This window comes from Myotis lucifugus, unplaced genomic scaffold (genome assembly GCF_000147115.1).
Source record: "Myotis lucifugus unplaced genomic scaffold, Myoluc2.0 scaffold_199, whole genome shotgun sequence".
Classification (NCBI taxonomy): Eukaryota; Metazoa; Chordata; class Mammalia; order Chiroptera; family Vespertilionidae; genus Myotis; species Myotis lucifugus.
Window position 1 is genome coordinate 50,957 of NW_005871247.1, and position 22,349 is coordinate 73,305.

General features: G+C 45.6%; 1 protein-coding gene across 5 annotated transcripts; it reads left to right on the forward strand.

Moving 5' to 3' along the window:
• The first annotated feature begins 284 nt into the window (after positions 1–284).
• TRIM16 (tripartite motif containing 16) lies at positions 285–19,708 on the forward strand. 5 transcript variants are annotated; one of them, XM_023761118.1, is made up of 7 exons: positions 700–833; positions 4,504–4,672; positions 6,692–6,787; positions 9,900–10,133; positions 12,543–12,708; positions 13,175–13,270; positions 16,915–19,708. In XM_023761118.1, the coding sequence occupies exons 2-7, from the start codon at positions 4,610–4,612 to the stop codon at positions 17,496–17,498; spliced, it is 1,239 nt and encodes a 412-aa protein (XP_023616886.1). In that variant the 5' UTR covers positions 700–833; positions 4,504–4,609; the 3' UTR covers positions 17,499–19,708. The 5 variants fall into 5 exon arrangements, with proteins under 5 accessions (XP_023616885.1, XP_006097430.1, XP_023616886.1 ...); XM_006097368.3 differs by lacking the exon at positions 4,504–4,672 and having other exon boundaries at positions 287–833; XM_023761119.1 differs by lacking the exon at positions 4,504–4,672 and having other exon boundaries at positions 818–833; positions 9,866–10,133.
• Positions 19,709–22,349: the final 2,641 nt, after the last annotated feature.

Sequence of the window (22,349 nt, forward strand, 5' to 3'; positions counted from 1 at the left end):
AGCAGCCACAGACACACATGCTCTTCGGCTTAGCCTATGGGAACAAATGATTCACATAAGAATTGAAATTTTGGACCAGACCCGAGGAGGGGCCTGTGCCTGTGGGAAGGCATCCTGAGCAGCTGTCCTGAGTATGAGTAATCTAGCTGCTGTGGCACCACCCCAGCTGGCTGCTGTCCAAGCACTGAGCAGAGTAATTACTAACCAGCTTCCTCTGGGAGGGAGGAAACAGTTAAGATCTTGCAGCAGCTGCAATCACCTGGGCGTGGCTCTCTTGTCTGACTTTGGCTTCAAGGATCCTGGGCCCAGGAGCAGAAGCAGGAAAGCTCTGCCGCAGTGCTTTCCAGATGGCCGAGTTGGACCTGATGGCCCCAGGGCCGCTGCCCGGGATCGCAGCTCACTCCCTGGTCACTCTCAGCCCAGACTCCGGGTCAGCCAGCCCAGCAGAAGAGGACAAGGGCTCCGTGGAGAGCCCCCAGGGAGAGGTGGAGGGTCCGGGCGCTGGCTCCCAGGATGGTGGCGGTGGTGAGGAGGAGATCCCATGTGACTTCTGCCTGGGGGCCCAGAGGGTGAAGGCGGTGAAGTCCTGCCTGACCTGCATGCTGAACTACTGTGAGGAGCACCTGAGGCCGCACCGGGAGAACAGCAAGCTGCACAGCCACCAGCTGACAGAGCCGGTGAAGGACCGGGACCTGCCCACCTGCCCTGCCCACCACAGCCCGCTGGTCGCCTTCTGCCGCCCGGATCGCCAGTGCATCTGCCAGGAGTGTGGTCAGGACCAGCACAAGGGCCACGCCTCAGTCTCCCTGAATGTTGCCCGCAGGGACAAGGAGGCAAGTGCCGGGGTCCACTTGGGAGAGGGAGGGAGGGGGGTGCTGTGCCGGGGAGGGGCTGGGCCACACTGCAGCTCCCAGGGTGCTCACTTCACTTCTGAGCTCTGGGTTCACCTGAGAAGGACATTACCCCAGTAGCTGGCAGTACCCAGTGGCAGTATCTATTTCATTTGGCTTTGGAAACTGAAGTAGGTCACTCTGCCCCCATGGAAGTCCTGCTGCCTCTGTTCTGGCTCTGCCTGTGTCTCTCTCCTCATGCTGGCTTGTTTCCTGCTGTTTTTCACGCCGCTGCCGTCATTGTTACATGTTTGGATGTGGGGTGCAGAAGCTCTGGGGCTTGGGGCAGAGATGGTCCCTTTTGCCTAGGTCTCTGTGGCAGTCAATGAAAAGTAAAGCTTGGCATAAATTCAAGAAAAAAGCATCAAACCTTTCCCCTAATTTCTCTTCTTCCCTCTCCCCCAAACAGGAGACCAGTAGAAAGTGCCCCCCTAGAGGTACCCAGGGTGAAATTCAAGAGCTTGAAAGGGGCTAAGATAACATAGAGTTGGAAACTTACCTCCAGGCACAATGTCAAGGAAGCTTAACTCTGGGAAAATTCAAGTTCCTTATCAGATAGAGGAATCAGGAGAGATAGAAACACCATACTCATAACCTGTAATTTTATTCACATCAGATAGGGAAACTGTTTCTAAAACAACTAGCCCTAAAGCTGAGAGCCTAGCGTTCTTGGGAATGGATTTAGGAACTTTGTGTACTTTGTTTCTCAGCCTTGCACTTCCCAGTGAGGAAGTGCAGTTGCTTTTGTCCCACATTTCCTTGTATTCGCACTGCTGGTGGTTTCTGAGCTGCTCACTGCTCACTGCTTATAGGGCAGGCCTGTCTTGTCAGTCAGGAGGCTTCTGGGAAGGGTAGTTTACTCGTCAGGCCCCTCCCCCTGCCCTTTCTTAGGCATAGATCCCATCAGTGTTAGTGGGAATTGTTTTTGAAAAGCGCTGTAGCCCAGATGCCAGTGAGTCTCTGTTTCCAACTCTGGGAGCCACTCGACAGTGGTTTCTAGAGTTTCCAGTGTCAGGGAAACTCCCTACTTTCATAACCGTGAACAGGCTCTGCACGAACAGGTAGTCAGGTCAAAGGGAAAAGCTCATATAACTGAGGAAATTAGTCTCTACTGAGCACTGCTACGTGCTAACTGCTCTCCGTGGATTTTTCCACCCTGTCCTCAGATAACTCTGTGAGGTGGCGATCTTTTGTCTCCACATTAGTCTAAACTCGCACAGATGACTAAGTCATGGAGAGAGGAGTGAAAGCTCCTGGAGCCACCCCACTGGAGGAGCCCAAGGGAAGGACCCCAAGATCACAATATGATAACCTGACTTTATTTTGTACTAACAACCTACCACACATATAATAGAAATAGTAAGACAAAGTGCACTGCTTTTTCCTTTGGGTATATGTCTGGATTTAATTACACTTTGCTGGCAAAGTGGTGTGTGTACATGTTGAAAATCAGTCTCCACCAAATACTGCAATAGATTATACAAGGAGATGGTTCCACCCTCATCCTGCATCTCCATCTCCCTCCCTGGGGGCAAACGCCACCATCTATACTTCCTTCTGTTTTCTTTTTTAAATTTAATTGAAAAAATTTTTAATCCTCACCTGAGGATATTTTTTTCCATTGCTTTTCAGAGAAAGCGGAAGTGAAGGAGGGAAATGGAGAGAGAGAGAGAGAACTCAAACATCAATGTGAGACAACATCCATTGATTGCTACTGGCTGACTCCCTCACGGAGAGAGGGAGTCAAACCTACAACCCAGGTGTGTGCCCTTGTCTGGACCTTCAGTGTGTGGGCCAAATATGCTAACCACTGAGCTCACTGGTCAGGGCCCTTCTGTTTTCCTTAAGGAATGTTCTATGCCTGTAGTAGCATAGACACAATATGCATTTTAAATGTAGTGTACACTGATGCATTACAGAGACTTAGGGTAACTGCAATTCTGAGCAAAAAGTTGTGTAGAGCATGTGTGGATCCCCAAATTCAGATGCCCTAAGAGTGGTTCTCAACCTTCCTAATGCCTCGACCCTTTAATACAGTTCCTCATGTGGTGACCTCCAATCATAAAATTATTTCCGTTGCTACTTCATAACTATAATTTTGCTACTGTTAGGAATCGTAATGTATATATCTGATATGCAGATGTATTTTCATTGTTCACGACCCACAGGTTGAGAACTGCTGCAAGGGAACTGGTAGGATAAAGTAAAGACAGCTGGGTAGGGGTTCTAGGGAAGGTTTTAGTGCTTAAAGGCAATCATGGTGTTCAACACGGTGCGACAGCCCCAGACCCCAGATTTTTGGCGATGGCCCCAATTCACAGGCTCTGCTTTCTGGTCTGCCTAAGAGAGTTCTTGTCCTGCCCACCCTGGGTCCTTGTTTTCAGCTCAAATAGTCAGTTTACTCTGTAAGTGGCAGCCATGCTCTAGATGGCTTTGCCAAATCTTAGGAGCCAAAAGGTTTCCTGCCAGGGGCCCAAGGTACTAGCCCAGAAGACCCAGTGCCTCAAAGAGGCTGCAACTGCCAGCAGGATTATTTTGAAAGTCTTATTAGACGAAATTAAATTCCCTTCAGCTGGCCCAAACCTGCTGGCATCACTTGCTGAAGGTCACTTTGGATCGTGTTAAGGGCTAATTACTCAAGCAAGCATGTTGTGCATAGAAAACTGTAAATAGCATGGTCAGCCATGAGGACACAAAGTAGCCGAAATCTGGCATCAGCGCAGAGCAACTTACATCTCAGTTAACCAAGGAACCCTTTCGGAAGCTCCCCCGGCCTTTAGCTATCCCAGGGGACAAATGCCGAGTTTGGGGAGTTCTGGGTGTTCTTTGATTATTTGTTCTATTCTGCTAGACTCTTCCTAATGGGGACCTCAGCACTTCCCTTTGCTCCAGACCAGCTTCCCAAGGCCCCTTCACTTCTAAGAGCCTCTGGTCTTACCTCCTCTCCCGCCTCCCCATCTCAGGGGAGCTGTGCAGCGAGCTGTGCTAGGTGCATGCATGGGAAAGTGTGCACTCTCTCTGACTGCTCTCCTGTTTGTTCTGCCCCAGAAAATGCACAAGGTTCTTTCCTGTTTTTCCTCAAGTTTATCACTTATTATGGAGTGCTTCCTCTGGGCAGTATCCTCATGGCTGACCATGCTATTTACCCTGTCTGTCCTTAGGAACAGGAAGCCAAGGCACATTCTGTGGCTTCCCGGAATGCCAAAGGGCTGGGCAACACAGCTGCCACGCGATCGAAGAGGGCGTGGTCGTGGCGCTGAGGTCAAGGCAGGCAGGGTTCTTGAGGGAGGGAAGACTGATCTGGGCCCTGACTCAGATCTCGAATTCCATTAATGATGGGCCATCGCACTCAACCTCAGCACTGGTTCCGGGAGCTCAGGACTGTGTGCTGCCCGCAGACACAGCCTCCGTGTGGGACCGGAGCCCAGTTTCTGAGAGCCCCAATATCAGTGCATCTCTGGGAAGCAGTGGACCAGCGTCGCTCACAGCCTGTTTGCTGGCATCCGGGAGGCAGTGAGCGAAGGCCTCTCAGGAAAAGAATTTCTCCTAGACACTTTGAGGAGTGCCTTGGACTCAGTCTTATGTCACTTGTTTTTCTTAAACATTCCACCAGGCTGCACGGTATGTCTTTCAAGAGCAGGGAGGATGTCTTAGTTCACTGGGCTGGCATGTGGCCGGTTCTGACCAATGACTGAGGAGTGAAGTCAGGTGGGAACCAAATGCAAACACTCCCGAAGGACCAGCATCCTGTGGTGGGAGGTACCAAGGAACAACCACCAAACGTAATGTTCTGCTCTTTTCTCATGTCTCTGCTCTTCCTATTTGCATCTCTAATCTGGTTCCTGGCCACGGAGCTCTGGATGGCCACCTTCGCCCTGTAGATAGAAACGAGGACAATTCTGTGACATAGTCCTATGGCCCTGCACCAGAGGGGATATGAAATGACTTGATGAAGGTAGTACAGGCAGCAACCAGGTCTCCAGAGCCCAGATTTGGTGCCTTTTGCACATTTGTCATTGCCCCGCCGAAGCAGGCAGGACTCTGTGCCCTTCAACACTGGGCTGTCTCCACCATTGACACTGCTGTCCTGCTCGGGCGCCCTGGCCTGAGATGTGTATGGCTGGCATCATAGGAAACCCTGAAGCCAGAGTCTGAGCCACCCCATCATTTTCCAGGAGGAGGAACAACTGGAGATACTGGTTTCTCAAAGTGACCCCACCTTTTGTGGTAAACAGGAGTGACTTCTCTTGGGGTGACTCACTCAGAGAGGTCACCATTAGGTTCATAGGAGCCTCTTTCTCCTTTTATGGTGGTTTGCAGAAGTGAGAGAAGTGCCTCCCTGGAGATTCTCTGGGGTCTCCCTGTGGCTCTGGCTCACACCAGGGCTCACTGTTTCACCACATTCTCACATTGCCAGGCTGCTCTGTTGTGTCTGTGTCCACTTTTAAACAGCGGCTCATGTTCCTTCCCCTCCTCTGGAAAAGGTCATTGTGTAAACCTTTTAGACCAGCAATCGCCAACCGGTGGTCCACGGACCGCTGGTGGTCTATGAGGTCTGAAAGGTTGGTGACCGCTGTTTTAGACAGATCAAGATTCCACAATTGCCCCCAAATAGGCCAGATCCCCTCCCCCATCCTCATTCCTGGGCATCAGGTCTCAGGAGTGGGAGGGAGGTCACTGGGGTTCCCTCGGCTCCAAGTCAGCGCCCCAGAGCTGAGCAAGCAGTACCTGCCTGCCAAGGCTCCCTCACTGGGAGGCCTGGGTGTCCCCCAGGTTTCAGTGGGAGAAAGGAGAGGCACTTCATTTGTAGCCTCTGAGTCCTATTAGGGCACAATGACTCACGGCTTTGAAAGCAGACAACCTATTAAAAGCAATTATAGCTAAAGCTATTCTTTTTCTTTTTTGCTGTCTCATGCCCTTGTGGAAGCAGGAAAGTGAGAGGGCCTTGAAAGTTTTCAAAGGCTTATGTTTCATCCCTTGGCACATTTTGTGGCAGATAGTGCTTAGGGTGTCCCAGGAGATGAAGCTGGGCAGTGGGGTCAAACCGAGGTTCCCAGGTGGGCACTTGCCTCGCTGGTTCACTAGACCTGCCTCCAGGAGTGAACAAGAATGCGAGGTGGAAAGCAGCTGTGGCAGCAACAATACTAAGGATACTGACGAAGGTGACGGCATCCCTGGCATTGATGCAGCATTTACAATGCTCCAGCTACTGTGCAGAGTTCTTATTAACACAGGCTACCTCATTTGACTCTCACAGGAACCCTGCAAATTAGGACTTCACAGGTGAAGAAATGGAGGTCCCGAGGTGTTAAGTAGATTTTTTTTCAAAGTCTCAGCTGCCAAGTAGAAAGCCTGGGGTCCCCTCCATCAGCTCCAAGCCCATGCTCCTTGTTAGGTTATTCTGGCCTAGGTCAGATGGCCTGGACTCAACTCCATAGTTCACCTTTCATAAGTAGCTTGATGTTATCATCTGCAAAATGGAGATAATGACCTTAACCTAATATGGGTGTGGTCAGGTTGATATGAGGTAATCCACATAACTGCTGAAATTAATGACAAGCCTGCACCATGTATGTGCTCCCCATATTATAGCCAATTCATGCTGCGTTCAGCCCCAGGAGGTGCTGGCACACAGATGACCCTGGGCACCTCCATTTAAGGTGCTTTGGGCTGACTTTGAGAGCAGCTTCCGAGGTCAAACTCTCCTTTCCATGAAAGTAGGTGGAGAGTGCTATTGCTCCTGGGACCTTCTGTGTGCGTTGGACTCCTTCCTACTTAATGCTGTCCTTTTCTTTTCTTAGGCTGAGCTTCGGAGCACCCAGCTAGACCTGGAGCGGAAACTCAAGTTGAATGAAAATGCCATTGCCAGGCTCCAAGCCAATCATAAATCCGTTTTGGTAAGGCTGGACTGGGTCACCTGTCAGGCTTCAGTACACATCTGGATGCAGCTGCAGGCTCAGCTAGGCCCATCAGGGTTGTAGGACATGGGGCTGCAGGCCCCGGGACTCTTTAGGGTCTCTCAGCAAATGAGAATGATAGGAACAGATGCAGTCAGCTACACCACTGGGTGGCTAACCTTGCTGTTGGGATTTTCTATGAAATTAGTTTCAGGCTCAAAATTGGAAAGTGAGTTACTTTTTCATAATATAGAGTAAAAACAAGACTAGTCCTGTAATAACAGCATTATTTTTACATTTGTATATTTTTTCTTGAGCAGGAGAAAAGGGTGTGGGGGACTGCAGGGGGTGTTTAGATAGAGCTCCAGGAATCACACATAATCTTTGCTTCTCCACCTGCATGTGTGTCAGTAGTCCCATGTCTTGGCAGACAGAAAAGAGAGTTGAAAACTGCTGGATTAGTGGATGGTAGTTGTTAAGGTCAGTGGTGTGCAGGCTACTTAGTGTTAGTCTCTCTGGTTTTATGACCACTTTGCATGTAAACTGTATGTAGACCCAAACAGTCCCACAATGTTTCTCATTAGTGGCAAACCAATAACCACTACTCAGAAGAGAACTCAATACACCTACCCTGTGGCAGTGAATCAGCAGCAGCATCTTTGTATAACAAGAACGATTCTATTCCATCCATCCATCCATCCACTCATCCATTCATCCATCCATCCATCCATCCATCCACTGATCCACTCACCCATCCATTAACTCATCCATGCATCCCTCCCTCCATCTAACTACCCATATGTAATGCATGTATTCATTTCAACTTAATTTCCTCCTCCTTAGTGTTTACGACTAACTAGCTCCTGAAGGGTAAACACCTCTTTTTTTACCCACATAATCATATGAAAACAAGAAAAACAATTGCCCATTTGAAGCCTTATAAACCTTCAGAGATTGTTGATTTCCAGGCTTGGCATAATCTGGACAATCACACAGAGCACCTTGCCTTTTTCTGAAATGTTCTTTCATTTTCAGACACTTAGATCCCTACCCAGCTCTCTTCCTAATTGCATGGTAACTGGGAGAGATAGTTATCACCAAGTCACCATGTACAAGGGACATGAAGGCAGAGATATGATAAGACTTGCCTGGAGCCTCCAGACTGATGGAACAGGTGAACCTGGGACTGTTGCTCCCTTGACCTAAGAATGACTCAGTACATTGACAGACATGTGCACCATCCTCTTTACTCCATCACCTTTGGCACTTTGATATGTTTGTGGCCCCTCCTTTCCATCATCTTTATTTGTCATCATTTGGGCAGTAAATTAAATCCTTCACACATTCCATTTACATGCAAGGAAGAAGTACTTCTCCAAGGGAACGTTTAGGAGTGAGAGGCTACACATAATAGTGGAAGGGTGAATCCACCAGCATCATTTGAGGCCTCCTGTCTACAGCTCCTCCTCAGGAGGACCCCTCTAGGGAGGGGGATTTGGACCCTGAAGTTTGTGTTTAGTCTTACGCCTCTGAGCTTCATGAAATCATGCTTCTATGAGGAACCTACATGTCATCATTATAGGGAGTAAGTGGATTCCTCTCCTTTCCCACAACATCCCAGGCCAAACCAACCTTGTCTTGCTAAGGCAACAGGAAAGCAAACATCTGGCCAGAAGGACTGAAAATTATGGACTCTCTTCCTGAAGAAGAATCATAAACCAGTCGTGTACAGTTCAAGAGTGACCCAGCTTATTAGCACCAACAGAAATTTCTTTTTTATCCTGTTCATGTAGTTATTCCCTTCTTTTCCTCATAATAACCCCTTGCCCTCATCCTGTAATTGGGACATGGTTTGGGTTTCTGCCGGAATTGGTGTTCTCTGAGCTGCAATTCTTTTTAATTCCAAATAAATGCTTCTTGCCTCTGAGGAAAGAGTAAAAATAGGAAATATATAAAATGAAGTCACTTTCACAAAGCTGATAACATTATTAACATTATGGAGGCTGAGGCATGAGGCAAGACTCTAATCTTGTCCTAACTATCCTGGGAACTTAAACTTTCTGAACTTTCCAGTCCTGTGTCAATGCCTGGATCCCCATCTGCATACACCAGACCTCCAGGAATCCCAATTCCCTCCTGAAGGGCTCACATACCCAGGCCACCTGATATCCAAGTGACATTCATTATACAGACCACTGGATGTGGCCAGATCTCCTGGGACCCATCTCCTAGGTTACTTGGCATCCAGCATCCAGACCACCTAGCATCTAGTTCTAGGGCTAGGAGTGTAGGGCTCATTATTCATGAGAATGCAATATTTTTACTATATTTTAAGAAATCTTAACTATAGTAAAAGAGAACTTTTTACTAGAAGAGCTGAAGGCACCAGTACTTAAGAAATACCAAAGAGAAGCGGAAACCATCCACAACTTGGATGGATATTGTAAATGTGAGACTGACTGAAGGAAGGCATTCATAAGAGGTTCACCTGTGAAAGATGGGTGGATGGATGTCCCACATGCACAGTGCCATGTGACAGCTATCACTCTGAGTTTGTTTATCTGTTATTTGAATATGGCACTCACTCTGCACCAAACACACCCTAAGCATTTCATGCCTGGCAGGATGCCATAAACTTACTTATGCTTTTGGCGCTGATGGCCTCAGTGGGCTGTTTAAACAGATATAACAAAATGCTAAGAAAGCTAATTCATGCTACAGATTTGTACAAAGATGCCAAAATAATAGTTTAACTACAATAAATACAACTATAAAGTACACTAAACTCTTGAGTTTCCCTGGTAGAGAATTGATTTCAGAACTTTGAATAGCAGCCCGACTGTCAGAGCTGGAAGGCGTCTGGCACACATCCAGTGGATGAGAGCCTAAGTGAATGACAGGTAAGTGAATGACGGGTACACAAGTCCTTTTACATGCTGGGGAGTATCTCTTTACAGAACCCAGGGTTCATATGAGAATAAAGCCTCCTTTTACAATAGAAAATTGTTCCTTAATCTGTTTATCAGGTTTACATTTCGGTGTGTTTAGCTTCAATAACGGTGGACGCCTTGCTAACAGGTTCTTCGCTGTGCCCCCCTCCCCACCCGGCCAGGTGTCAGTGTCAGAGGTGAAGATGGTGGCTGAGGAGCAGTTTGGGGAGCTCCTTGCTGCCGTGAGGAAGGCCCAGGCTGATGTGATGCTCTTCCTGGAGGAGAAGGAACAAGCTGCTCTGAGCCAGGCCAATGGCATCAAGACGCACCTGGAGCACAGCAGCGCGGAGATGGAGAAGAGCAGGCAGGAGCTGGGGAGAATCGCTGCCATCAGCAACACCGTGCTGTTCCTGGAGGTATGGCTGGGTGGGGGCAGAGGTGTCCACACAGGACCACCAGGGAGTGAGCTGGCAGATGAGGGGATGAAGCTGCCCTCTGAACAGTGGGAGCAAGGGGGGCAGAGAGGCAGGTCTTGATTCAGCAGAGCACAGGAGAACAGGCAGGGCAGGGGAGACTTCGCAGAACCAGAAGCTGGAACCAGTCAGGGCAGATGAGTACTGCTCAGAAGAACGATTCAGAGGTTTGAGAAAGCATGTATGCAGGCAGGAAGGTTTGAGAAAGCATGTATGCAGGCAGGGAGGTTTGAGAAAGCATGTATGCAGGCAGAGGTTTGAGAAGGCATGTATGCAGGCAGAGAGGTTTGAGAAAGCATGTATGCAGGGAGGGAGAGGTTTGAGAAGGCATGTATGCAGGCAGGGAGGTTTGAGAAGGCATGTATGCAGGGAGGGAGAGGTTTGAGAAGGCATGTATGCAGGCAGGGAGGTTTGAGAAGGCATGTATGCAGGGAGGGAAGTTTTAAAAAAGCATGTATGCAGGGAGAGGTTTGAAAAAGCATGTATGTAGGCAGGGAGGTTTGAGAAGGCATGTATGCAGGCAGTGGTTTGAGAAAGCATGTATGCAGGCAGAGGTTTGAAAAAAGCATGTATGCAGGGAGAGGTTTGAGAAAGCATGTATGCAGGGAGAGGTTTGAGAAAGCATGTATGTAGGCAGGGAGGTTTGAGAAGGCATGTATGCAGGCAGGGAGGTTTGAGAAAGCATGCTGATTTGGGGGATTAGGTGCTTTCCCAGAGATGGGAGAGGAGGCTGGCCAGGCCTGGCAGGCATCTGGCTGTGAGAGAACTTTGCTATTCATCAAGGAGTCACAGAAGCGGTGGAGGCTTCAGGTGGGGGAGGAGTGTGCTTTCGAACCACTGTGATGTGGTGAGGCCGGCCTGGCAGGGTGAGGCTGGAGGCCTGTTACATGTGCGGGGATTTCATTGCAGTGCACAGTATGCAGGGCACAGGCCATTAGAGCTAGACCGAGCCCCTGTGCTATTGCAGAGGAGGAACACTTGGTTGCGCATAAATTCCGTCATCTTGGGTCTAAGTAGTTGTGTAGTTTTTAGCAAGTCACTTAACTTCCCAAATTCCTCATTTATCAAAGGATCAGGGCATAGTACATAATTAGTTCCTTCAGATCCAATATCCCTAAATACAGATAATTTTTCTCTGTTACAGTTTTTAAAAAGTTCCCTTCTAGTTACAACAAATATAAATGTTTACTGTGTGAAAACCAGAAAAATATGAAGGAAAATAATCACCCATACTCCCACCACCCAGACAACCATAGTTAACCTTGTAATGAGTGAGAGAAAGAGAAGCAAAGACAAAAATATGGATGGAATGTCTTTTTGTTAGTTCCTTGCTTTCCAATATCAAAACGTGAAGAGACTATGAATCAAAATTGACCTTCATGTCACGAGTTTCTCCAAAGCGAATATACACAATTTCTTTTCATTTTCCTTTTATAGCTTTAACATAAAAACTTCAATATGCACAAAATATCTTAGATAAGTTAACTTACTTACTTTGGGTAAAAATAATTTCCTTTTCCCTAAATTGCTAGCCAGCTGACATGACAACAGCTACTGGATAACCTATTCTTTCCCCACTGGCTACTTTTATCATGTGTGGTTCAAAATCTACATACAGTGTTTCGATGTTCATCTACCTTTCTCTCTATCAGCTCTCTGGCTTGGACTGTTTCTTCTTTCTCACTGATCTATCTTACCGTTTTGGTACAACTGCTTCCATCGCTAAGTTTTACGCTGCACCCAGTCTGCTCTTCAATGCTTCAATTACGTTTGAGTTTGGATAACGTGTTACGTCTGAAAGCAACATTTCCTGATCACCACGTTGTTTTGAAGCATCACTGACTTAATGTGTTTATCTCTGTGGAAGCACTTTTCAAACTCCGAATCACAGTACAAGAATGAGAGGGAATCGTGAACTCGGGCAGGGAGAGCAGCTAGCATTCCTGTCTGAGGCCTTATCCCTGCACCTCTGAGCGCCATACAGGTTCCTCCATTCCCCACTGTGGCTTATGTCCAAATTATTTTTAAAAGTCCTGAGGGTGTGAGCATAGCAGGAATATCACCTCCTTTGGCTGTTGGCATTAAATGTCTTCTTGGCTCCAGTCTGGGCTGTGTATTGGAGCTGCTCATGGGCATCTAGTATCTCTTGATTTTTAAAAACCCACTTTCCCAGCTTAAAAAATAAATGGTTTCTATGTTGCTAGCCCCTGAGCTGCACGTCTGACATACTCCCTTTGTGAAGTGCACATTGCCATCGACCCATTTTACAGCAGCAAAGGGGGACAGAATGAGGAGAGCAGCCAGTTAAGGAAACACAGAAACCAGGGCAACGCCGTGCTTCCCTCCCTGCAGGAGTACTGCAAGTTTAAGAACACCGAGGACAGTGCCTTCCCTAGCGTTTACATAGGACTCAAGGACAAGCTCTCGGGCATCCGCAAGGTCATCACGGACTCCACTGTGCACCTAGTCCAGTTGCTGCACAACTATAAGGAAAAGCTCCAGGAGTTCGCGAAGGACGGTGAGAAACTTCCTGTGGGCTGTGGTGTGTGTCTCTCAGAGTGGTTGATGGGGAAGGTGAGAGAGAGCGCCAGGGGAGGAGGCGAAATCAGGGGCATGTCTCATTTTCAAAGCCATCCTTTGGCCAGACTGTGTTCCTAATGGACAGGTCTTGATTTCATTTTACAATTGAGACCCAGATAAGGTGGGCTAGTCACATCATGCCATTGGCTGACATTTCTATGTCTCTCAGGTTGCTAACACCTATTCTTTTAAGTGAAATACAGGCCAGTCTGACATCTTTTTTAGGCTATTTTGCTTCATCCATAAGAGAAATGTGGTCCAGTGAGTATGGTTCTCTGAGACGTGATGAGGCTCCAGCCCCATCTGCCTCCAGGAAACCTGGGGAAGGGTGGCTGGGAAGACCTGCTTCTGAGTTCTCCTGACCCCCTGGACAGGTGTTCATTCACAACTCTCTGACTTTCTAGAGGAATATGACATCAGAACGCAAGTGTCAGCTGTGGTCGAGCTCAAGTATCGGACCTCAAAACCTGAGCCCAGCACCAGGCAACAGTTCCTCCAATGTAAGTGTGAGCAGCTCTCTTCCTGGTTATTGATGTCAGTGCCATGCTCTGCTGAAGCAGGAATGCCTTCTCTCACAGAGGTTTCAGCTTCTTGCAATCTTTGGTCTATCCCTAAATGGTACATTTTGAAAAATGTAATTACAATTGCTTTTAACTTTTCACTTCGAAACAATTTCAAACTTAAAAAAAAATGCAAAAATAGGACAAAGAATTCCCATGTACTTTTTATCCAGCTTTTCCAAATGTTAACACTTTGCATAACTTCAGTACATTGATCAAAACCAGGGAATAAACATTGTGGCTACAGTGATACTAACTGTTCTACAAAATGTATTCCCGTCTCACCCAGTGTTCTAACCAATGTCCTTTTTTTTTTTTTAACCTAAAGTCCAATCCAGGATCACAGGTATTTCCATGCCTCCTTAGACTCCCCCAACCTGGGTCTGGTCCCTCAGTCCTTCTTTGTCTTTCGCGACCTTGGCACTTTTGTACAGCCTTGTAGATACCAAATGGTTCCCCATGAAGTCTGGCTTGGCCCGGATTGCATAACACATTGTCCTGTCATGATGTGGTATTGACCTGCTCTGTTAGCATTATTACAACACTGCGCTGCCAATCGACACTTCATGATGGTTAACAAGCCCATGAGGTTTCATCTCCTAGTAGAGGAAGGACTGCATCTGCATGTGAAGGCTCATGTTGGCGACATGGCTAATTCATCTTTTTGGAATATGCCATTGAACTCTGCTTCTTATTATTTTGGGGGATGACCCCTGGCTGACCAACTCCTGGGCCCCTTTTTCTCCAGTTATCACATGCAGCTTCGGGTTCTGATACCTGCCTCCTACTCCTGCCATGGCTCTGACTTTTCCCAGGATCTCTTGGTTTCCACACCATTTCTGTGGTTTATTCTTGCCTTTTCCTGGCAGAAGAACATCTGTATTTTACAAACAGATATGATTAATACAAGAAGCCAAATACCCTTCATTCTTAACATTAAAACAAAAATGACACATATTCTATTATAATCTATTTTCTTTTGCATGACAAATATATTTTTGTACACCCAATATTAACTATTTCTATGTGAGTGTTGTTATGAACCTTTAACCTTCGTAGACTCAGATGTTTCACTTTTCAAAGTTCTGGGGCTCAAATTGCCACCTTGACCAGTTGGAGCCACTTGTACGCTGGCCTCTTTCTCTTTTAAACATTGGCATTCTGCCTTTGATATCCTTAGAAGTATCATTGCTTTTAGGGCTATTCCAGACCCAATCTGGCTTTCTTGTCCCAAAACATAGAATCACCTACCCTCCAGGGAGTCCTTCATCCCCTTAAATGAGAGAAACATCTTTGTTCAATATCTGGATGCCAAGGATTGCCCAAGGAGTTGGTGGTGGGTAAGAGCAATACTGCGGATACTGTTGGGGCCACTTTTAGTAACAGCTGCAGACTATACGCCTTTGATGGTCCTCAGTTTACACTCATTTTTGCGTTTAATTTCCTGCACTGCTGTGTCCTTTATTCCAGGATGTAGTCTCATTGACTACTAAGAATTCCTCTCACCAAAGGAATTGGGAAAGCTCCAGGTTAAACTGAGAACTTTTTAAGTTAATGGATTTTAAAATAGACTTTAATATGTTCATTCATTTGGCAAGTACATACTGTGCATCTTCTCTGAGCTAGAACCCCAGGAGAGAGTCCCACATAAAATGCACCTCTTACAGATAAGAAGGAGAACGAGCATGAAACAAAAATTATTACACATTGTGATGAGTACCATCAAGTTTAAAACAGCCAAAGTGCTCAGTGATGGGAGTGATTCGGATCAAGGAGTCACAGGGAGCCTCGTTAAGGACAGGAATCTCAGCCGCAACCTGAAAGGATCAGTAGGAATCCCCAGACCTGGCTGGGGCAGCAATGACATCATGGAAGGAATGGCCTGTGCTAAAGTCCTTAAGGAGGTTCAGTATTAGGTGGGTCTGAGATCAGTGGAGAGGGCAGTTGACAAGGCTAGAGACATAGTCAAGGACCCTTCATGCAGGGCCAGGTAGGTCAGGGTGAGGGGTCACTGCTTTATCCTAAGAGCAAGGGGCACCATCCAAGGGCTGTAAGCTGGGGGACATGATTCACCTTGACCTACATCCTGAAACAAACACTGTGGCTCCATCCTGGGGAAGGTATGAGATGGGGGCACATGAAAGCAACATGACCAGCAAGGAGCCTGTAGTCCTAGTCTGGGAGAGATCCATGGGAGGGAGTGGGTGAAGCAGTGCCCTGGAGAGAAGTGGGTGGCATCCATAGGATTTGCTGATGCCTGTGTGTGTGAGGATGGCCAAGGTAGGGGTGAGGATGAGAGCAAAAGAAATGTTGCAAATAACTTTAGCAAGATTTGAGCAACTGGGTTCATGGAGGTGCTATCATTTTCTGGGACTGGGAAGAGATGTGTGGGGATTGTTTGAGAGTTCACCAAGCTAAATATTGGTCAGATATTAACCCCCCCCCCCACACACACACACACACACACACAAATAATGGATAAAATGTGCCAACACTGGGTAGAATTGTGCCTGGTTTTCAGCACGTATTTGTTGAAAGAATGAATAAGTGAATCTATGGATTTTATTTCTTGATTCAATTCAGCAAATAATACAGGAAATGCCAAGCAATTCGAGCTTCAGAAAGACAGGAAGTGGCGTGACTTATTGAAAAGGACCTGGGAACACTTCCAACATGTGTGTGCGTCAGTTTCTCAAACAAGCAGTTCTCTGAGACACCAGCTGGGTGGCCTATGATTTAACTCAATTCTGACACTGTCTACCTGGAGATGGTGTCAGATCTCACCGGCTAAGGGCTCAGTCCCAGGAAATTGCTCCTACCCAACTTCAGATGCTGTTCACAAGTAATAGGTTACCCACAATTTCCATACAATTTGGCTACAAATTGTAGGTTCCCATGACCTCTCCTTGGTTGGATTAATTTGCTATAGCAGCTCACAGATCTCAGTTTATTACAGGACATGATGGTGGACACAGGTGTACAGCCAGGTGAAGAGCTACAGATGGTGAGGTCTGGGCGTGCCCGGAGCTCAGGAGCTTCTGTCCCGTGGAGTTGGGGTGCGTCACCTCCCAGGGTGGATATGTTTACCCACATGGAAGTTCTTCGCCTACTAATGGGATTTTTAAATGGAGTTTCCTCATGTAGGCACCATCAAGTCACTCCATTTCCTGCCCCTCTCCCTTCTTTGGAAAAGTGGGGGTGGCACTGGAAATTCCAACCTTTTAATCATGGCTTGGTCTCTGCCCCATCCAGGAGCCATCCAGAGGCCCACCCCAGTCACCTCATTAGAACAAAAGTCAGTCCTATCACCCAAGAAACTAACTACAAGGGTTTCAGGATCTCTGTGCCGGCAAGGGGTGGGGGCAGGGACCAAGCATGTACTTCTTATTATAAATCACAATATCACATTGTATTCCATTTTCTGGTTTGCTAACCACAGGGCAGCAACTTTCTTCCAGGGTTCAGAGCAGCTTGGGTAAGCAGAACAGAGAGATTGGTGTATTCTCATACTGCAGAGGATGGTCAGGTTTGAGGTATTCTGTTGGATTTCTGACCTACTCTCCCTGACTTCCATATCTCCTCAGATGCCTGTGATATCGCGTTTGACCCTGACACGGCACACAGGTATCTCCGGCTGCAGGAGGACAACCGCAAAGTCACAAATACTACACCCTGGGAGCATCCCTACCCGGACCTCCCCAGCAGGTTCCTGCACTGGCGGCAGGTGCTGTCCCAGCAGAGCCTGTACCTGCACAGGTACTACTTCGAGATAGAAATCTCTGGGACAGGCACCTATGTCGGCCTGACCTGCAAAGGCATCGACCGGAAAGGGGAGGAGCGCAACAGCTGTATTTCAGGAAACAACTTCTCCTGGAGCCTGCACTGGAACGGGAAGGAGTTCTCGGCCTGGCACAGCGACACGGAGACCCCGCTCAAAGCCGGCCCTTTTCGGAGGCTGGGCATCTACATCAACTTCCCAGGAGGGATGCTCTCCTTCTACGGCGTGGAGCCCGATGCCATGACTCTGGTTCACAGGTTTGACTGCAAGTTTTCGGAGCCAGTCTACCCAGCCTTCTGGCTTTCCAAGAAGGAAGACACCATCCGCATTGTGGATCTGGGAGAGGAGCCTGAGAAGCCAGCACCGGCCTCAGTGGAGGCTGCTCCTTAGACGCTGGATCCACATTCCAGACATTTGCTAACCGCAGGGCAGCAGCTTGCCCTCCGGGGGCAGAAATCTCTGCCAGGGGTCGCTGGCTTGAGAAACATGTGGGTCTGTGAATGAGGACGAGTCACTGGCTTCTCCCTTCTGCTCTGTGCTGTGCTGTTCTTCGAGTTTGTAGTCATGTTCAGGTGAAAGTCCCTTTTGAATGATACTTGAGTCTCTCATCTTTGAGTGACATCCTCCTGTCTGTTCAGGTGAACGGCACATTGTACCTAGAACTGGTAACCAGGAATCTTCAGGGAGATTAAAAAAAAAAATCACAGAGTAATCGCAATAAATTGCTAACTTTATCACGCATTTCCTAGGTCCCAGACACTGTTTTGAGTGCTTCCTGTGCATGAACCCAGGGACCCTCATACAATTCCATGGGTGGATGCTCATATCAGCCCCAATTTGAAGATGGGAAAACTATGGTCCAGGGGGGATAGTTAACTTGCTCAAGGTCACTGCGGTCACATGGTGAGTAGGTGACAGAGCTGGGGTTCAGACTTGAAGGGATGACATTAAACTTTTAACCACTATACCATGCTGCCTTCCTCACTAGATCATGGGTGTTGTGTATAAGGGAATAAACTACATGATGACCTGTTTACATGGCAACAGAGCATCCTAAACCCTCCTCTCAGAGTTTGCAAATCTCTTTGCAGCCCCCACCTCTGATGGGACTCTAGCTGTGCTGTAGCAGACGGCTCACTTGTGAGTTTTTGGGACAGCAAGGATGATAAGAAGTGTGTTAGTGTAGCCAAGTCTAAGACCCCATGACTTCTGGGCAAGGGTCTCATTCCTCTCTTCTGAAGTCACCTGGAGTATGTGGACTTGTGATTTCTCTTTCAAAGGACAGTTTTTCACATATTTAAGGGTGGCTCTCACAACACATCCTCCCAGGAAATTCTTCACACTGTATTCCTCACTTTTCTTGTTTTTACATTTTATTTCCCATTTTTCTTCATGGTTTCCAGGTCTTTCACTCCCCTAGCCATTTCACCCTCCTTTCCACAGATGTGGAAATCCATAAGATTTATGGCGAACATTCACATTTTTTATTTAGGCAAATGACAAACTATTTTTAAATGAGTTTCTGAGAATATAACTGAAAGTCCCTGTAGAAAATGTAACTTCTGGTTCTGTGTCAAAGCAAACCTGTTCACCCAGCTGCTGACCCCCTGGGAAAGAGGTAGGTGAGAAAAGAAAACAAAAATGTGATATTGTGATTTATAATAAGAAATACGTGCTTGGTCTCTGCCACCACCACTCCCCCCCCTCCCCCCCCCCCACCGCCTCTGTTCCTGGCACAGAGCTCCTGAAACCCTTGTAATTTCCTAAGTGATAAGAGCACTAAGAGCATCTCTTGTTCTATTTGTCTTGCCTTTGAGCAGTCTGATGTTCCTATCTGTAGAGTACATTATTACAGCATCACTTGACTTGTTTCCGGAGACCCTGTATTATTTGTATTTGAGAATATATATGGTGTAGGATTTGGCATCTTTATTGAATTCTTAAAATTTGAATTCTATTGAATTATTTTTTTACTTGAATTTTAAATTTCATTACGTTGTTGCTGCTTGCTGAGGTGGTTTTGATTACTGACTCTATTTCCAATATATTAGCTCTCCTTCCTAGCCTAAAGTCACCTATACAATTGTTGCTGTACTTTTCTTCTTAAGTCTTGATCTTGTTGATACCTACATTGTTTAGGGTAGGGCCAAATACAGAATCCTGCAGCACGCAGTCAACACTCTTTGGGTTTAATTACTCAGTAAGTTATGCATCGGTAGAACTTCTGCCCCTTTATCCGCTGGACCCAAAGAAGACCCCTTTTCAGTGGCAGAGATCAAGCTAAGCATTCCTTGCTGCATTTCTATGTCTGCAGTCCTTGCTGCTCCTGTCTAGCTATGCTTTCAAAAGAGAAAATGAGATCCGCATGGCCTGCTTTAATTTTATTGAGCCCCTATGGGCTGGTGGTGCTTGTCACTTCTCTAAATGCTCAGAAAATATTTAATAAACCATTTAAGAATTCTGCTGTGGGCTAACATCATTTACTAGTCTGTTGTTTCCAGAATCTAACTTATTTTTCTTTTTAAAAATCAAAACGATTTTCCTGTTCCCAATTCTCCTTAATTTTTCAAAGAATAAAGCCTAGTGTTTAGTCACATTGACAAGATGTGTCTGTCATGAGTTATAATCTGTTTAGACCAGAATACTTGGCTCAGATGAAAGGAACCCTTTGGGTGTCTCCTTACCTGTTGTGAACTTTGTTCCCTCTCAGCTCTTTTCATCTGTTCTCAGTTCTAAGACTTTTCTTCTTGATATAAAAGATCAAAGCAAAATTGAGAGTTGGGGATATTTGCTTTCTTTCTGTCATTGCCTCAACCGATAAGGCTTTTTTTATTCTTTTTCTTGGCTCCCAAACTGAAAATTGCCTAAAACACACAAATAATTTTTTTGAAAGAAAATAAAGGCCTATTTTATATTCTCTGTCATTTCCCCAACTGTGTGTGTTATTCTTCTGTATTTACCCACCTTTATTTCCTCTCATTATGTAGACTCATTCTGGAAAGAAAAACAAACAAAAACTGAACTCATCAAGAGCTACTTATGGTGCCAGATTATTTGGTTCCATCACCAGATCACTTGTGACTGGAAAGTCAGAATGCGATTTTAGCCACTACATAAATGTATTCTATGTCAACTCTTTTTTTTTTAATTATTTTTTTTTATTTTTAACTACAGTTGCTATACAATATTATATTAGTTTCAGGTGCACAACCCAGTGATTAGACATTACATAACTTACAAAGTAATCATCCCAATAAATGTATTTCCCATCTGACATAATACATAGTTATTACAATATTATTGGCTATATTCCCTATGCTGTACTTTACATCCCGTGACTATTCTGTAACTATCAATTTGTACTTCTTAATCCCTTCACTTTATTCACCCATCTCCAAAACTCGCACCCATCTGGCAACTATCAAAATGTTCTCTGGCCCTAACCGGTTTGGCTCAGTAGATAGAGTGTTGGCCTGCGGACTAAAGGGTCCCAGGTTCGATTCCAGTCAAGGGCATGTACTTTGGTTGCGGGCACATCCCCAGTAGGGGGTGTGCAGAAGGCAGCTGGTCAATGTTTCTCTCTCATCGATGTTTCTAACTCTCTATCCCTCTCCCTTCCTCTCTGTAAAAAATCAATAAAGTATATTTTAAAAAAATGTTCTCTGTATATGAGTCTGTTTCTGTTCTGCTTGTTTCTTAATTTTGTTTTTTAGATTCCACATATAAGTGAAATCATATATATATATTCTTATAAGTTTAGTAATGTTGCTTTTTCAAAAATATAGGTTTATTGATTTCAGAGAGGAAGGAAGAGGGGGAGAGAGAGATAGAAACATGAATGATGAGAGAGAATCATTGATCGGCTGCCTCATGCAAGCCCCTGACTTGGGATCGAGCCCACAGCCCAGGCATGTGCCCTTGACCAGAATCAAAACTGGGGCCTTTCAGTTTGCAGGCCAATGCTCTATCCACTGAGCCAAACTGGCTGGGGATATATATATATATGAATATATATATATATATATTCTTCTTAATCCATTCATCTATTGATGGACACTAGGTTTCTTTCATATCTTTACTATTGTAAATAATGCAGTATACATATGATGTATGTGTCTTCTAGATTTAATGTTTTGAGTTTCATTGGATAAGTACCCAGAAGTGGATTTGCTGGGCCATCCTTTGTCTCTTGTTATAGTCTTTGCTTTAAAGTCTATTTTGTCTAGTGTAAGTATTGCTACCCCAACTTTTTTTTCCGGTTTCCTTTTTTCTGAAATATATTTTACTATCCCTTTTTTCAGTCTGTCTCTTGTACACAGCATATGTAAGGATCTTTTTTTGTTATCTATTCAGCCACCATATGTCTTTTGATTGGAGCATTTAATCATTTGCATTTAAAGTAATTGTTGATAGATATGTATTAGCATTTTATTATTCACATATTTTTATATATTTTTCTTCTTAAATAAATCCCTTTAACATTTCTTAAAATACTGGTTTGGCGGTGATGAAATCTTTTAACTTTTTCTTACCTGGGAAGCTTTTTATTGGTCTTTTGATTCTAAATAATAGCTTTTTTTTTTGGGATAGAGTAATCTTGGATGTAGGTCTTTGTTTTTCACCACTTTGAATATTTTTGAATATTTTTTGGCAATCCCTTCTGGCCTGAAATGTTTCTGTTGAGAAATCAGCTAATAGTCTTATGGGGAGCTCCCTTGTAGGTAACTACCTATCTTTCTCTTGCTGCTTTTAAGATTTTCTCTTTGTCTTTAACCTTTTGTATTTTAATTATGATGTGTCTTAGTGTGGGCCTCTTTGGGTTCATCTCATTTGCAACTCTTTGTGTTTCCTGGACTTGAAGTTGATTTTCTTCATCAGGTTAGGGAATTTTTCCACCATTTTTTTTTCAAGTAGGTTTTTAATTCCTTCTTCTCTCTCTTCTTCTTCTGGCACCCCCAGGATGCAAATATTGGTATACTTGAAGTTGTCTCAGAGGCTCCTTAAATATCCTCACTTTTTGGATTATTTTTTTCTTTTTGTTGTTCTGATTGAGTGTTTTCTGCTTCCTTATCTTGCAAATCACTGATTTGATTATGTGATTCATCTACTCTACTGTTGATTCCCTGTAATGTATTCGATTTCAGTTATTGTAGTCTTCATTTCTGACTGGGTCTTCTTTATGTTTTCTATCTGCATCTTTATTTTTTCTATCTCTTTGTTGAAGTTCTTCTACTCTTCCTT

Coding starts and splice junctions, on each gene's coding strand:
- TRIM16 (XM_006097368.3), top strand. CDS start 348: ATGGCCGAGTTGGACCTGATGGCCCCAGGGCCGCTGCCCGGGATCGCA. Junction 834..6,691: donor TTGCCCGCAGGGACAAGGAG/GCAAGTGCCGGG, acceptor TTCTTTTCTTAG/GCTGAGCTTCGGAGCACCCA. Junction 12,709..13,174: donor CCAGGAGTTCGCGAAGGACG/GTGAGAAACTTC, acceptor CTGACTTTCTAG/AGGAATATGACATCAGAACG.